Source organism: Xylaria bambusicola (genome assembly GCF_022495145.1).
Source record: "Xylaria bambusicola strain CBS 139988 unplaced genomic scaffold F5B22scaffold_23, whole genome shotgun sequence".
Taxonomy (NCBI): Eukaryota; Fungi; Ascomycota; class Sordariomycetes; order Xylariales; family Xylariaceae; genus Xylaria; species Xylaria bambusicola.
In genome coordinates this window covers 74,520-89,728 of record NW_025953576.1, presented here as the reverse complement: position 1 = coordinate 89,728, position 15,209 = coordinate 74,520, and the positions used below count along the sequence as shown (strand labels likewise).

At 47.5% G+C, this 15,209-nt stretch overlaps 6 protein-coding genes and 1 non-coding gene across 7 annotated transcripts; 4 read left to right on the top strand and 3 right to left on the bottom strand.

The window, feature by feature from the left end:
• Positions 1-3,455: 3,455 nt before the first annotated feature.
• Positions 3,456-5,031, bottom strand: F5B22DRAFT_636633 (aquaporin-like protein; the record flags this gene model as incomplete). Its single annotated transcript, XM_047977314.1, has 3 exons — positions 3,456-3,758; positions 3,831-4,307; positions 4,375-5,031. The coding sequence occupies 3 exons, from the start codon at positions 5,029-5,031 to the stop codon at positions 3,456-3,458; spliced, it is 1,437 nt and encodes a 478-aa protein (XP_047830367.1).
• Positions 5,032-5,475: 444 nt separating this feature from the next.
• Positions 5,476-7,860, bottom strand: F5B22DRAFT_608160 (uncharacterized protein). The gene is made up of 2 exons (XM_047975054.1): positions 6,067-7,860; positions 5,476-6,004 (listed from the first exon to the last, which is right to left on the bottom strand). Exons 1-2 carry the CDS (start codon positions 7,408-7,410, stop codon positions 5,903-5,905), a joined length of 1,446 nt encoding a protein of 481 aa, XP_047830366.1. The 5' UTR covers positions 7,411-7,860; the 3' UTR covers positions 5,476-5,902.
• A 1,161-nt stretch (positions 7,861-9,021) lies between these two features.
• Positions 9,022-9,618, top strand: F5B22DRAFT_199956 (uncharacterized protein). Its single transcript, XM_047969592.1, has 2 exons — positions 9,022-9,404; positions 9,492-9,618. Exon 1 carries the CDS (start codon positions 9,129-9,131, stop codon positions 9,384-9,386), a length of 258 nt encoding a protein of 85 aa, XP_047830365.1. The 5' UTR covers positions 9,022-9,128; the 3' UTR covers positions 9,387-9,404; positions 9,492-9,618.
• On the top strand, positions 9,576-11,490 carry F5B22DRAFT_199961 (kinase-like domain-containing protein). The gene is made up of 5 exons (XM_047969593.1): positions 9,576-9,982; positions 10,055-10,316; positions 10,388-10,653; positions 10,728-11,023; positions 11,080-11,490. Exons 1-5 carry the CDS (start codon positions 9,764-9,766, stop codon positions 11,105-11,107), a joined length of 1,071 nt encoding a protein of 356 aa, XP_047830364.1. The 5' UTR covers positions 9,576-9,763; the 3' UTR covers positions 11,108-11,490.
• A 117-nt stretch (positions 11,491-11,607) lies between these two features.
• F5B22DRAFT_608155 (carbon-nitrogen hydrolase) lies at positions 11,608-13,226 on the bottom strand. Its single transcript, XM_047975053.1, has 3 exons — positions 13,136-13,226; positions 12,209-12,983; positions 11,608-12,075 (listed from the first exon to the last, which is right to left on the bottom strand). Exons 1-3 carry the CDS (start codon positions 13,178-13,180, stop codon positions 12,017-12,019), a joined length of 879 nt encoding a protein of 292 aa, XP_047830363.1. The 5' UTR covers positions 13,181-13,226; the 3' UTR covers positions 11,608-12,016.
• On the top strand, positions 11,609-11,695 carry F5B22DRAFT_t112. Its single transcript has one exon. It is a non-coding gene; the product is annotated as a tRNA-Thr (tRNA).
• A 797-nt stretch (positions 13,227-14,023) lies between the features above and the next one.
• On the top strand, positions 14,024-15,134 carry F5B22DRAFT_199883 (uncharacterized protein). Its single transcript, XM_047969591.1, has 2 exons — positions 14,024-14,518; positions 14,569-15,134. Exons 1-2 carry the CDS (start codon positions 14,250-14,252, stop codon positions 15,038-15,040), a joined length of 741 nt encoding a protein of 246 aa, XP_047830362.1. The 5' UTR covers positions 14,024-14,249; the 3' UTR covers positions 15,041-15,134.
• Positions 15,135-15,209: the final 75 nt, after the last annotated feature.

Here is a 15,209-nt window from a genome sequence, read left to right as displayed (position 1 = left end):
GATACTGTTGTACGATGACAAGTAGACGCCCCGCGTGTAAAGAGAAAGGAAGGAATTATTGTCTTAGGATAATCAACGCAACTCGCCTTGCTGGATAGTTATTGATAGTATGTCGGATGTGGCTATGACCGAGGGCTAAAAGGGGGTTCTCCACCATTAACTCAGCGTCTATGACTGGAATAGTTGCAGACGTTCTCAGAATGATGGTCCCTGTGTAACCAAAAAACTTGCTTTGGCAAGCATCGCCCATGCTCCACGCATAGTTGAGACTGTCCAACTAAGGCCCCCAACGGAAGCCGAGATAGCACCAGCATCGAGAGCAATAGACGGTGTTGATAATGTAGAAGCACATCTTGAAGCTAAACGAAATCAGAACAAGACTCGGAGGCTTTCTTTAGCGATAGGTGTCTTTGCGCCTTATGCTGAATATGTTGTTCGTTAAATAGCGAACTTGGGGAGGTAGGATGCGACGTGATGTAAATGGGTGTATTTTAGGGTGCGATAAAAGCCCTTGATAGATAACGAATGACCAATCTGCTAGTAATAATAGCGGCGCCAGCGTCGGTGACGGCGACGGCGTAGTCGTTCTTCCTGTTCTTCCCGTTCTTGCTGCTGGCGCTGTCGTTCTTCACGGGCAAGGCGTAATCCTTCAGCGCAAGTGGCACAGTTACGACGGCTGTATTCGGAATTCGTGTCTCCTCTCCTCTGTCCCAAACAGTGTCCAGCGTCTCTACAAGCCGTAGCAATATTGATGAGAGCGCCCCAACGACGGCCGATGACAGACCTGCAATAAGGGCACTGAATGTCGATTCGAACGTAATAACACATTAGGAAATATGTCTCGAACGTCAAAAACGACGCCGTTAGACGTTCGAGCGGTCTAACGGTTATTATATAGCCCCACCTACGTTCAACAATATGCGCTTAACGAATGGCGTGAATGGGCGAGAGGTTTGGAAATAAAGGGGGCTTTCTTGAAGACGGATGATGCGGTGTGAACTGTGATGTTATAACTAAAGTGTGGAAAAAGACCTTGATAAATGAGGAATGGGTGGTTTTTTTAGCGGCGGCGGCGCCGTTGTTGCTCTAAGGGCGTTGGCTTTCCAGACGAGCCCGTTCTATCGCAAGATGTTGTAGCTCGCATTGGTTACAGCGAAAGAGGCCATCTTCCGTCTCTACGTCTCCTATCAACTGTCCTAGACACTTCCCTTCTTTGATACACTTTTCGGAACTCTGTATAAACTGGTCCCACCTAGTGCTCAGAACTGCGTGGCAGTCGGGGCAAGATGTCTGTTTGCTAAGGTAATAACACATCTAGAAAGCAGGACAAGCTGGGATAGTACCTCATAGAGACGACAAAAGCGCTGAACGGAGGCTTGGTTGAGGGTAGGCTTAGATATTTGCTGAAGTTGCTGCGGTTATATAATGAATTGATGCGGACTGTGTAGAGTGCGATAGCAGTTAGAGTGTGTGGTATGTGGGAAGGTTCTGGCTGAAGCAGAATGGGAATTGCTATATACTTTGACACTAAGGCCTGGAGGGACCCTACATACCGCCCTCGTTGACCTTCTGTGCAATTCCAGCTCTTCGTGATGAGATAGGTATTTAGGATTACCCCTGCTACTCTAAAGGGAGGAATGTATGAGGGCGAGTCACATGCGAACAGAAGCCCCTATACCAGAGCGTCGCGTCAAGCCCAAAACTACGACACAAGTTGATAGGAGACTCCCTGCTCCGGATTTACCGCAATATGGCAAGGGCTATGTGAGGGGTCAGAGGCTCGAGAGTTGCAAGTGCACTTTATGATACTTGTTGTTGTACAAAGGGTTTGAAGCTGTGACGAATAGACATGTGGCACCATACCGCTACACTACGCAGAAAGTAGAAAGTTATCATATCAAACCCCTGATCGTCTGCGTATACTATATATGGTACTGCAACGGAAGCCTCTATATCTAGACGAGGACTATGTAAAGTAGAGTTCTTTGACGTGGTCCTAGAATCGTGATAGGGGGGAAAGCATAGGATGGTGGTCAAATTGCAAGGAGGCGAAATAAGTAACTTGAAGTAATGATATTAGTAGCTAGCTTCTTGGGGAGAGCCTAAGAAGGGCGTACTAGCAATTAGGAGAAGAACGGCTGATGATAAACATAATTGATTCAAATATACGAGATATCAATAAAAAGGGTATAGCGCATTACAATCAGAAATCTTTTTAACCAACCACACAGCCCCTATCTATACTTCATCTAAGATCTTTGCAACACGAATCATGATCCCTTATGTAAGGGAGATACCCACTGTACCTTATGACGATGACTATGATAAGTTTGGAGTGATAGAGAATAAGGGAGGAAATCGTCCTATTCGAACAGAGAAGTGAAAAAGATCTCGGAGAAGGCCGACTTTACCCGTGCACCATATTAGATCTTCTTCTGTCACTGGTAGGTGAAGTAATACTCAGTCTCATAATTACGAATTGTCACAAAGGCCAAGCCTTTTCAATTTCTAGCTCAAGCAGTTGGTTTTGTGGAAGGCAGTCCGAGTCTTTTTTGAAAGCAAAGCATAATCTTGATGGACTTGCTTTTAGGCCTGGGTACTAAATGTTACTGCTAGGGAGCCCAGAGCACGTACATATGGTCGCATCTGAAACCCCGGACGGTTCCCTTACTTTGGCTGTGTAATGGCAAGGAATAGGAAAGCGGAGTGATCCGTGTGATTGTTTGCTCGAAGCTCATATGCGATCATCATACCATGTCCGACGTAGTATCTTCTAGTGCCTGTATTATTATTCTCCTCAATGCAGTCTGGCAATTATGGTATAGAGCAACGAGTTCATTTATGTATCTTGAAAGATACCATCTCAAGTCGATATATTGTTCAATTCCATAGGATACGTGACATGAGGTGTTGCTAGTAAGGGGTCCTGCACATGACGTATGCATGCCTGCACAGGAGCAGCATCATCAACAATCCCTTCCTCTTGAGACACGTCAATCTGAGGCAACGCCAAGCGAGTTCCTACTTGCGTCTCACGTACGATTCGAGCTATCTCTTGATATTAGTCAGACCAGATAACAGACAACTCTGCTAGGAGGGGGCAAAGCATCTAGGCAAGGTGGAAGGCTCGCAACGAACTGGGAAGAAGAAAATCACCGCTGTGGTTAAGATGTTATTTTACATCAAACTTTTTAAGTTCTTTGGTTGAAAAAGAATCAACAGGATAGCAATTTTGTGTGTGGCATCTGATTCCAGCTTGATTTCTTATCAAATCAGAACGTGACCGGCAATTTGGAAAACTGTGTTACATTATTATATTATTATACAAGCAACTTGAACCTTCACTCTATAAGAGTTTAAAGGTAGAAGAAATCGAATATATCAAGTCCAGAAGGTGGAACCATACGGTCATAGTATCAATATAAATCCTCTTCAAGATATATCCGATTAAAAACTTATTTATCTAAATTGACCATCCTCTTTGCTCGTTTCCTATATTTTTCAGGGGCGCGATAATTGATAGGACTTTCCGACCCTACAAAGATGAAGGAGTCGTATATCGAGCACCCGATCAATGAGCCAGCCAAGGTTGATAGCCATGGCCCGTAAATCCACCATCCCGTACTAAATACTGTCGCTTCTCGATACCCGAAAGCGTAGGCTATCACGCGAGGCCCAAAGTCAGAAGCCGGATTGAATGATGACCCTATATTATACCCAAGCGAGAACCGGAGAGTGCTGACGAGCAATCCGAGAATCTACTCATGTCCAATGTTAGCGTATATTTTAACCTTTTCGGTAAGTAGATCTTGGAAGAAGTGTAGACTCACCAAAGCGTGCATCCCAGCACCCGGAGGATTATTTTGGTCATCGCCCAAAGCGAACACAGCAACCATCATGACAGCACTGCCCACCATTTGACTGAAGCAAGCAGTGCCAAGCGATACTGAAATATTCGGGCTCGAGAAGAGAGCCTTGGCAGTGCTCTCCATCCTCGGGTCGGCGAAGTGGATAGCGTCCTGGTAGACGCCATATGCCAGGGCTGCAGCCACGAAACTTGCGATGAACTGGGCGATGACGTAGACACTGCATTGTCGCCATGGGAAGCCACGGAAGATGGATAACGAGATCGATATGGCGGGGTTCATGTGAGCTCCCGAGACACCGCCTCCTAGGTAGATGCCGAACATCCACGCGAACCCCCAAGTCCAGCATGAGGTCTCGTATGTACCGTATTTCTCGGCCTGGTTTGCCGAGAGATACACCGAGAGATTGCCAGCTAAGCCGAGGAACACTGCTGCGAATGTCTGTAGGTTCATGGAGTTAGCGTTGCGTGATTAGCATTGGGGCTGCGGGCGAGTTCAGTTTACTTACGGCAAGAAACTCGGCAAGGGGCTCGGGGTGTTTCGCACGGAATCTCGCCCACCAGTTCCTGTAATCGTCTAAGTTACTGTTGGGCTTCTCGGCTTCGTCCTTTTCGCGCTTTCCAAGCGGCTCGCTGTCAATCCCAAAGTCTGGACCATCGATTTTCTGCTTCTCTGCTCCTGAGTCGGCTTGCGTTTCCAACTGATTATTCGATGGAATGTATTCATGTACAGGTTGACCAGCGTCGTTGAACCTTCCACCTAGTGTGACTCCCGCAGGCGTCTGTCGATGGTGCTTTCCCTTCTTCCTGAGGCTGGCTTCACTCCCCGACTCTGAGGTCTGGCCCGAAGACACTCCCCCTAACTCAGCCAGATCGTCATTGGGCTTCACCCCATCCTCATGAGATGTAGACTTATCCCATCGCACCATGCGGGGAAGAGGTTGCCCCAAACTGAAATTCGGCTTTGCTTTCTTTTGGTTATACCATGGGTTCACATCGTAATATCCCTTGGCGATCCATTGCGGTCTTAGTTGCTCTCTTGAATCATGTCGCTCGCGTGATCTGGGTGTATCTTTCTCTATAGCTTCCAGTTCCTCTGGCTGCCTTGAGCTTCCCTGGTAACTTGTATTTCGTGTATGAGACGGAGTCGGTCCAGGATCAAGCATATCAGGATGCATATCGCTCACGTCCATAGAGTATCTGCCCTCGTACTGTTGCAAATCTCGCTTCAAGGTTTCAGACATCGTTCTGTTCTATTTGGCAAATTCTCCTGTTCAGTTTGGCTGTTTGGTGGCTATGCCGTGGAATTTATCTCTATCGAGTGTGAAGATCGGCCGGAAGTATTGGGCTCGCCTTTTACGTCATATAAGCAGAGGCAAAGGCGCATTCGCTTAACATTTGCCCCATGGCTCCAACCCCGGACGCGTTGACATCAAGAGTTTCGTTAAATTACTCTGGGGTTTCCCTTGATAGTATAGGCTCAAGCATCTTTCATAGATGCTGTCGCACTATTATGACTCTTTGTTCGATGCAACTTTGCCAATTAACGGAGGTTATCTCCGGTCCCACATCTAGCCGTGAAAGATGGGGAGTATAACATCATCAGCCCATTAATGATAAAAATTTCTCTTGATGCTAATGGAATAGAGGGAGCTTCTGCTCCGATTTAAGCTGGCCCTGCATTGTGATATCTTTCCGCAGGAGAATTAATTGACTTCAGATAATCTTTCACCAGTCTATCTAAGTCGCTGAAGGCACCACGCAGATGGTGGTGCCTGGTGCCGGATTTAAAGATGGGACGTCATACATCCAGTATGGAGACCCAACATAAATTTTTTACACCGCACGCAAGCGTTCCTGAGATCTAAAACTCAATCTTGATCAGAGCTTCCGCTCCGATAGGGCTGATAGTGACACAGACGGTCGCGAGTGGATTGGCAATTATTATGTCTTACCCCGCGAGAACATTTTCAGAGGGAAGCCTGTCAACGCCTGTCTTTTAATCCCACCAGTGTTATCCATATCACCCTAATTGTTTTAAATATCGGTCGTCTGCAAGTCAGCCGTTGGCATATATGTGCGCGCTTCAGCTATTTGTTCCAATGATGGAAGCTGCACAATCATCAGATAAAGAATATCCTGTGCACTGGTCAGTATGTGTTTCAATAGTGGCGAATATTATATGAAGAATCTGCAATTACCTGTTCGAAAATTTTCCTCGCAACACCGACACCCGCTCCAACGATACCCTGACCGCCAACCACGAGCCCTCTAGGGTTGACCGGACCTGCAAGAGAACGCGGGACTGGACGTGGAGCAACACCTCTAAGACCTCCAATGCTTTTGAAACGCCCTCCAGTTATTAGGGCAATAGGGTCGCCGCTGCTCGCTGGATGATTGGGATCGGAGTATCTGGAATGAAATTGCTCCTTGGGGCCGACATTAGCCATCTTACTGTCGGGATTTTGGCCTGCCCATTTCGCGCGACTTCTTGAATCCATGTATTCCGCAACGAAAGCCCCGGTTCTTTTCAAGGAATTCTGCTTCTGCGCTTCATCTGTGGCCGCTACATTGTCCAGAATAGGAAACACCAAAGGCGCGGTTTCAGGCCACTCAAACGCCGTGGCTCCGTTTGACTGAGAGAACTTCTTTCGTATCGAACTCTGCTCGCTTTCGTTCACAGCATGTGTGATTGCTGGATCCATCTCGGTGTTGACGTTTGTCAATATCTCTCCGGGTGTACTTGGCTTCCAGGTCATGATGAGTGCAATGAGTCCCCTTGGCATGAAGAAGGATCGATTGACCTCGTTGATGAAGTGGTTCGTCTTGTAACGGCTATGAACCGCACTGACAGCATTAGTTGCTTTCTGGACCGCAATAGATATGAGAATAGTGAAGGGTTCCGGTGCGGCCATTCCCGCGAGTGACGCCAGATTGAGAGCCTGGATCCATGGGTTTGGCAGAACAGCCTTGTTTAAATCATCAATGAACTCTAGGAAGGTTGCCTCATTGATCCCAACGTCATCTAGGACAAGTGCGTATGCTCTTATGAAACCTCTCGTTCGCTTGCCTGGTCGCTTTTGGGTAATAACGACAGGCAGAGCAAGTCGTTGATTTAATGACGCCAGAGAAGGAGGCTCTGCATGTCGCTGCAAGAATGTGCTCGCAAGCTCCTTAGGTTGCTGTTCATCGGTAACATCAGGTGAGGGAGATTTGGCACCCATGACTTCTTGTTGAGCATCATCTAGCTGCCATGCTGCTTCGTCTACCTGCTGGGATAAGGTCACTGGTTGTGAACTAGGGTCACCAGGCACCGATGGTTGCGTTATCAGCGAAGAGTCGTTCCCGTCCTCCTTTACCTTTTGTGCCTTCTTTTCCTTGTGGTGATGGTACGCTTCAGAAGCAAGCCCTATGCCCGTCGCTATTCCTCGCACAATGACTCCTCCAGGGCCAGCGCCTGGCTGTTGTTGCAGCCTCCCGCGCGCCGCTAGGATGGAGTCATCACCTCGGCCCCTCCTACCACCACGAAGCCTCGATAATATCATGATAAAAAGAAAGAAGAAGGGTTGTGGAAGTATATATTGTCGAGGCTGGATGGTGACAACAAGCTGAATGACACATAGGGTAGGCCAAGAGTGTGCCTTGTTCGTGGAGCTTTATTAAATAATAAGTAGGCATGTAGTGGAGAGGAGACGCTCAGGCCGGTAACAACATCACCTATATGAGCAGCCATCGCATAATGTACTGCATAGCCTCACTACTGCGTGGTTACTACAGCAGTATTGGTCCATCCGTCATAGCTGCTCCCTCTTCAGCAGCGTGAAACCTGGCCAGGGGTTGAAGGAACATAGATAAGACACCATGCTGACATTTCACTTGCCTGGAATTTTTAGTTCCCTCCACATCGACATTTCAGTCTAAAAGGTACCTTAGCCAATGCTTCGGGTCCCGAGGCCACGACACTAGTTGAGGTTGTCAGATCCTTCCTACTAAAAGTTGGCGCCAAAAGCTTGTTCTGACTCAACGCTAGTGCTAGCTAGCCCTAGAACCAATACTAGCAGTTGGCGGTCTTGATGGACTCAATGCGCATTATTTACTTACTGGGGGAATAGCTTAGTCTAGCTCTTACAATGACTGAACTTCAACCCTTACATAGTAAATCCACCTATTCTGCTAAAGTATTAATTACTTGCTGTTTCAATACTTTCTATTTGTGTCCGAAGGGAGCCAAGTATATTGGAAGCATAATGAAACCCCAATGTTGACCCAAAGAGTCATTATGTAAACCTGTGTGAACCCTGCACCGATAGCGAAAGCGAAGTAATCTTACCTCCTAGCATACTATCCAATAGCAACCTCATCCCCTTTTGCGCATAGCGGCATCCCTTTCCTACTGAAAGCCAACAGTCGTACGGGTGGTAAGTTACGGCTTATGGATCCCTCCTCCAAGCCGACTATTAGCTTGACGCGGAAGCTTTCTAGGCACCGACAATTTCGGAGTGTTTGAAGCTTACAGCGTGTGGGGAGACGCGCGATACCTAGGTGGATCACGTTGCGCTCTTTAGAAACTGTACTACGTACTAGGGCCCGGGTTTCTATAATGGGGTGTCGGGGGTCTCAGGACAGAGGAACAATGAGATACATTGTATATAGTCGGAGAAGTCCGAATGCCTTCGGACTTCTGACCTTTTAGACCTTGTGCCACAATAAGTCTTACTGTGTACCTTGTACAGCCCTTCTGACATGGGGTTAGATGGGCGAGATTCTGAGTCTCGCAAGTTACAACAAGCTTTGCCTACAGCGTGCGTTATTCGCTTTCGTTATCGTAGCCATCCAGCCGTTGTACTCTTGTCGGTTTCGTTTATGCACAGATCACACGGGTCCGATCGGGTCCTCGGGCCCTTCATGTCACCAATTAGTCAATTAGGCAACTGTTTAGAAAGATTAACTATAAAAATGGACCAGTATGGGAATTGCGTGACTCCTCGTAAGAGGCGCACAGAATGTACTCTGTGTGTCCCCTGCCCCAGCGCCCCAGCCATAAGCTAGTAGGCCTAGGGGCGCTGACCGCAGCGCTTAATAGGGGCAATGCTGTCGCGTACTGGCTGTATGGAGCAGCCCTACGAGTCGTGGAGGCGATCGTATAGACTAGCATTTCCCTTACGTGTACCTCATGGTTGCATTGTTTGAAGAAGCCGATGAGTCGACCGCCCGAGTTTCTCTTTACAGCATGATTTGAGCGAGGGTTAGTGATCGCCTTGGTATGAAGGCAGCGCTGCTCATGGGTTCCATCCCAAATGTAATTTTGGTTCTTACCTTCGAGACTTCATCCTTATTTATTCAAGTCATGATTTCCTGGGTGCTCGGGGGATTCATGTATCCTAATGTTGGAATAGTCCAGACTTGCATCGTGGAGCATACGAATACCAAGGAGCACCTAAGTCAGTGTTTCAACCCGATACACCGAAATGGGACTATGAAGAGCTCGCAAACAAGTCAGTCAAGGTATTCTCATCAGTAGCTTTCTCAATGTCTTAGGGTAAACAGGAAATCTCCTTGTTCTGGTCAGCTCTATTGCTTTACTTAGACCTCGTCGGGACCATTCTAGCTGATGTCTCGGCTGAAGCGAAATCACTGTTTTTTCGTCGTCATGCCTTATGCCGGGCTGTCTGAGCACAGCACCGGAACCGTCCATTTTGTTCCCGAAAATAAAGACATATATCTAACGGTATTGAAGTGCGCGATGCTGACAAAAAAAATACGTATTGTGCAATGAACAAAGGGTTCACTGTCTTGATCCCCATTGTTCACAGCAAGATGTTCCTAATCAGCCACCCACATTCCCAATTCTAAATCTACTACATCACGATAGAGATTCAGGACAAAATTCTACACGTTATGGAAAACAGGGCGAATGCACTTAGCGATGAAATTAAGGGCTACTTTGCGACATCAAAGTATTGGGAATTCGAGAAACCCCTAGGCCACGGCGGATATGGTGTAGCGATCCTTCTACGACAAAAGGCGGAGTTCGGACCACACACGCAACGAATTGCCTTGAAGGTCGCATTACATAGAGAAGCAGACGAGTTGCGGAATGAAATCAAGTGGCTAAAGGTTGGGCTCATCATCCGTTTCCTAACTATTTCCTACAATTACGCCTAGCTAACAACATAAAACCAACCATAGCAAGTACATGGCTCTAAACATATTGTGCGGATCGTAGCGTCGTGCGAGAAACCGAGTCAACCAGATTGGGACACAGAGCCCCAAATCCAGGAGCACCAGCCTTTGCCCCCACAAACTGCGTTTAACTGCCTGGCTCAGCTTGAAGGGCCGGTACTTGCACTGGAGTACATCGAGAATGGTAGTTTGTTGGATTTCTTCTGGAGAATGCAGGATGAGGATGTACATATGTCGAATAGAATGCTTTGGGCATTATTCTTGTGTTGTAAGTTCCCAGCCATATCATACTCTATACCCCATAGTGAATGAAATATAAGCTGATATGAAAACTTGGAGTGATACGAGCATGTATTGGAATGGCGTATCCTATTGGTAGCCCAATCGGCACAGAGCCAATACTTGAGACGATCCCAAGAGATGGTAGACTAGCGGGGGACATTACACATAATGACATTGCTATTCGAAATGTCATGTTAGGCGGGGGGGACGACCTTGGTGAACACCACATAGGACAGATATTTAAGTTGATCGATTTCGGTCAAGCGGACGATGCTGCTGGCCCCGCATTAGGACCAACTCGGAACTTACGTGCTGTTGCTGAGGTAAGTAATGTTATTTTCTAATAGTCGCATTTCTCTGTATATAATTGTTCTAACAAATGCTTCCCGTCAACTAGTTGGTGGCCGTTATGATAAACATGGCCGGTATTAACACGGAGCGAACGAAAATATATAAAGGAAAAGCAACCTTGGCGGGGGACATTATACCGCAGCGCTGGGGGAACCCCTACGAATGGCTAGATCCGGACCTTGCAGGGCTCATTGCGGAATGCATGTACAAGGACTCGAGAAACCGACCTACTCTTGAGGGGGCACTACGACGGGCATCCGACGCCGTGATGAACAAGAGACCTGGTTCGTATCCGGAACCAAGGGAGGAAACAAATGATGCAATACAGAAATTTGTGCAAAAGTTAGTCCTAAATCGTCAGATCGCTGGTTCATTCACTAATGTTGCTGGCTTTGTAGATATATTCTCAATGCTGCTGATAATTAACATCAGTGCCGGGATATTACGCGAGCTAAACACATCGAACACAATGCACGAGTGTCGTATGCATCTTTTGGTGATCATGTAGAGACAGATGTTGGACTCATTAGATACGAGACTGTACAGCCGTCGTTTAATTGAGATGTATGGGTACATCTCAGAGTTTAGTTACGGTCGATTATCTGTATATAGAGCTAAGGTTAGCTTAAGTTCCGTAGCGACGGAGAGCGGATATTCGCCTGTGTCATATGACGATGCCTATGAAGAAAGGGTGATGGATAGGTCTATGCAAACTGTTACGGATCCTTGTTACAGAGATTTGTCGACCGATCCGTGAAAATGTGGTATTGCTGGGTAATCAGCTATAGGTTAAGATGGGTTGGTGGGAGAATATATGTTCAACAAGATATCACAGCAGCCACCAGGATTTTTTTTTTCTGCTTGGATAAATATATATCTATTCATTTTTGAAATCTATTACTTATAGAACCTGCTCAAGTTTCTAAAGCCCCTATGGCGTAGTGGTAGCGCGTGTCACTTGTATAAAGTTGCAAGATCATGACAAGGTCTCTCGTTCGATCCGGGATGGGGGCAATAATTATCTTATCTTTTTTTCTTTCTCCTATCTTCCTTCTCCTTGCAATTTAGCACGTTTGTTTTTAATGTCCCTATGCGCATCATACATAATAGGCAGGTAGATAGATATATTATAAGCATAAAGGGTTTAGATAAACTGCTTGGCAGCTTCTGCCTGCCGAACAGGTTTGCTTGCATACCACAATTGCGCCAGGCATGCGAGGGCGGCCTCTAGCTTCATAAAGCCCCTACTTAGTACATACAAGCGGTAGTTATGCATTTAATTCATGATGCACTATGCTGTTGATATGAGCAGTTTGTATGTGTGTGAGAAGTATCCTACAGTTTGCTATCGTCTCGAATGCGCGTGTAGGCGTAGTGCCATCCCTCTGCTTGCACTACGGAAACCCAAATTAGTAATTGACTCAATAATGTGAAGCGTATATTGTTGTCGATTACGTATCAAGAGCATAGGACTAGAATTAAATGCTCGAAGGCAGAAATAGAACAGGTCGTCTTGGGATAACTTACTATCTTCTCTGACCTTGTAGTTCTCATCGGCAATCCTCAATACATCCATATCCAAATCGACAATGGACATACCCTCGGCGCTGCCCAGCCGTCCCAGCGATCCTACGTGTGGGACACCAACTTGGCTAAGGCCGGCGAAGCTTGTGTCCTCGCCCTTCTCCGGCGGACCTCCAGCGTTGACAAATACGACGGCGCACGTATTCTCGAACGCCCGAGCTATAACTGTGCTATTTAAAAATAGAGCCTCGCCATCAGAGTTTAGGGCATAGCCCTCATCCGATACGTCGCGCAGACTCCAGAATGTTGGCACGCAGATGATTTGAGCGCCGTCGGCAATGAGCTCTCGGAAAGCCTCTGGGAAGGCCAGGTCCCAGCAAATGAGTAGACCAACACGGCCAAGAGGCGTATCAAAAGCCAAATGGGGTTCGTGGGCGGATGACACAAGATGGCGGCGCTCTGGATGCCATAGGTTCTTCTTTTGATACCGCCCAGCAATATCGCCGTTGGACGAGATGAAGTACGCGATGTTCTGTAAGGAGTTATCATTGGATTCGATTATGGTTCCTGGGACGATGCAAATGTGTAGTTCATTTGCTAAAGCCTGGTACTTTTGCAGGTACTGTAGGGAATCTGCACATGATTCCTTGAACTCCGGTCGGTCGGGGACCCATGAGGTGAGATGGTATTCGGGTAACACGGCTAGATGGCATCCTTTTGTGGCGGCATCGCGTATGAATGCCGCAGCTTTCTCGTAGTTCTGAGCCGGGGCCAACGGCTATGTGAAGCGTAAGTGAGTATAGCGGTCCTGGGGATTGCGGGTGGACAGTTTGAGGAGATGCCCATGTTGTGTCTAGGACGTCATCCCAACTCAACTTCGCCCTCTACCAAAGGCGCCGACCTAGGCGTCGCAGAACACTGAGCACTCACCTTGGGGTGAAGCTGGACTAATGCGACTTTATACGTCGGGGCCATCTTGCGTATACGGTGATTTATACCAAGAGCAATCAGTCCATTGACCTTCATCTTGTCATCGAGAGGCGATCAAATGGACCTATGCTGCATATATGGATATGGGGAAAACGGGGTGGTAATACTGTATTAAGCAATACCCGATTATCCATACCTGTGATGTCGCGTCTCTCACCCGTCGGCATAACTTTCTCTCACCCTCATCAACGCGGACGCACTAAGTGTCATCAAGAGTCAAATCAATGACTGCTGCCTAGATGGCACTTGATGAGAGCGTCTATTTGAGCCTCAAATCTAGGCAAGTACCTAATACCCCAAGTCGAAGATGTACTGCTCTGTACCAACCCACCATTTCCGCATCCCTGACGACATCGACGCACCTTCTCGGCAATTTTCCCAGGTTATATGCACCTACGAGCAAGCAACTGGCTATGAGGAGATTCATACTATTATCTTGACAATGTATCGTATACTCCGTGATCACTCGCCGAAGATCGTGACTTGCGTTTGAAGCCTCCCGACATCTCATAGGGATTTGCCCGACTCCACGAGGAATAATAGGTAGGAGCCAAGAACCTAGGTTAGGAGAGTCACGCGTCATCAGCGTCATCATGGGCTACATGGCAGCTGAGGCCTGACGACCTTTCTACAGCTTCATATCTGCCAAATACTTTCAGTCGGAGCTCGAAGTTCACGAATGCAGCGACAGTCTGCACGGATGCAGCTCCTATGCGATCTGAATACTGTTCCTTCTAGCTCAGCAGCATTCACAGCTTCCTAGCTAAGGATATCTCGGCTGCTTAGACGGGCAATGACGAGACTCACTTTGGCTGCACGATGGTTCGGCGGGCTAGTTCGATGGAATCTATCGAGGTCGGAGTTGCCAACGACATCACAAGAGCGTATGAGATGCACTACTGCATTCATACCTAGAAACCGTCTCTCTCTTCTCTTCCCGTTTTTCATTGTTCATCCACTCAACCCAGCACGAACATATCAACATTTTGTCGTTTTGGTTAAGCATATCCACTACAATCAGGAGTCAGATCACAGTTCATAGACGTTCAGCATAATGTCAGCACTAACTACGCTTTTCACACCCTCTCCCTGGTGCTCTGATCGCTTCGCCGTCTTCGTAGATGATGATGCACCTGGCACGAGCACCATGCCACCCAGCAGTGGATGGATAGACCCATCCTTTACCAAGTGCATTCCAGCGCAATACTCGACCGCTTACCCAACCTTCAGTCCGGGTTTCTGCCCAGCGAATATGGAAGTCGTCAGATATGCCTTCAACGAGCAAGATCACAAGACAATCTGGACTGCAGCATGCTGCCAAAGGTGCTTGTGTTCTACCCTGCTACTGAAGAGACCGATATTGACAATAGCAGTGGATTTTCACCCCTGTCTGACGATTCTGACTATCTGTGCACTTCGAGCGTCACGACCCCCATGGCATTCCTTCTCGACCCAAATATTACCACTGCCGATGTTTACACGACCTTGGCGCCCGAGTGGATTATGCACGATCAGGTAACAGTCCAATGGGAACAGAGTGACTTAGAACACTTTCCAAGTGGCGTGGCCTCCCAATACAAGTATATGATGGACCTCGGGGAACAGATTGCAGCCGTTACAAGCTCTGGAGTAACCTTTCGACCAGCTTTACAGACAGTGACGCTCCCACCAACAACTACAGTTACGACTTCGGTTCTCTGGCCAACTCCGGGCTGGGACGCAAACTTGACCACTGGAGTACCCACAAACACGAAGACGAACGATAACGGTGGCTTGACTAAAACAAGTAAACTCATTGTTGCTGCGGCCATGTGCTTCGCTATGGCAATCTCCATCACAGCGTAACGGCCCGGAGCAATGACCAGAATGCAGCTTTAGTAGAACAGGGATTTTGCAGTAGGCAGGCATGACAGCAAATATTTCTTACTTGGCTCGGTGAAAATATCATGAGGATTCACCGAACAGGCGCTTGGAAGTACCTCGAAATGGGATAGATTCATCATAGCAGAGAATT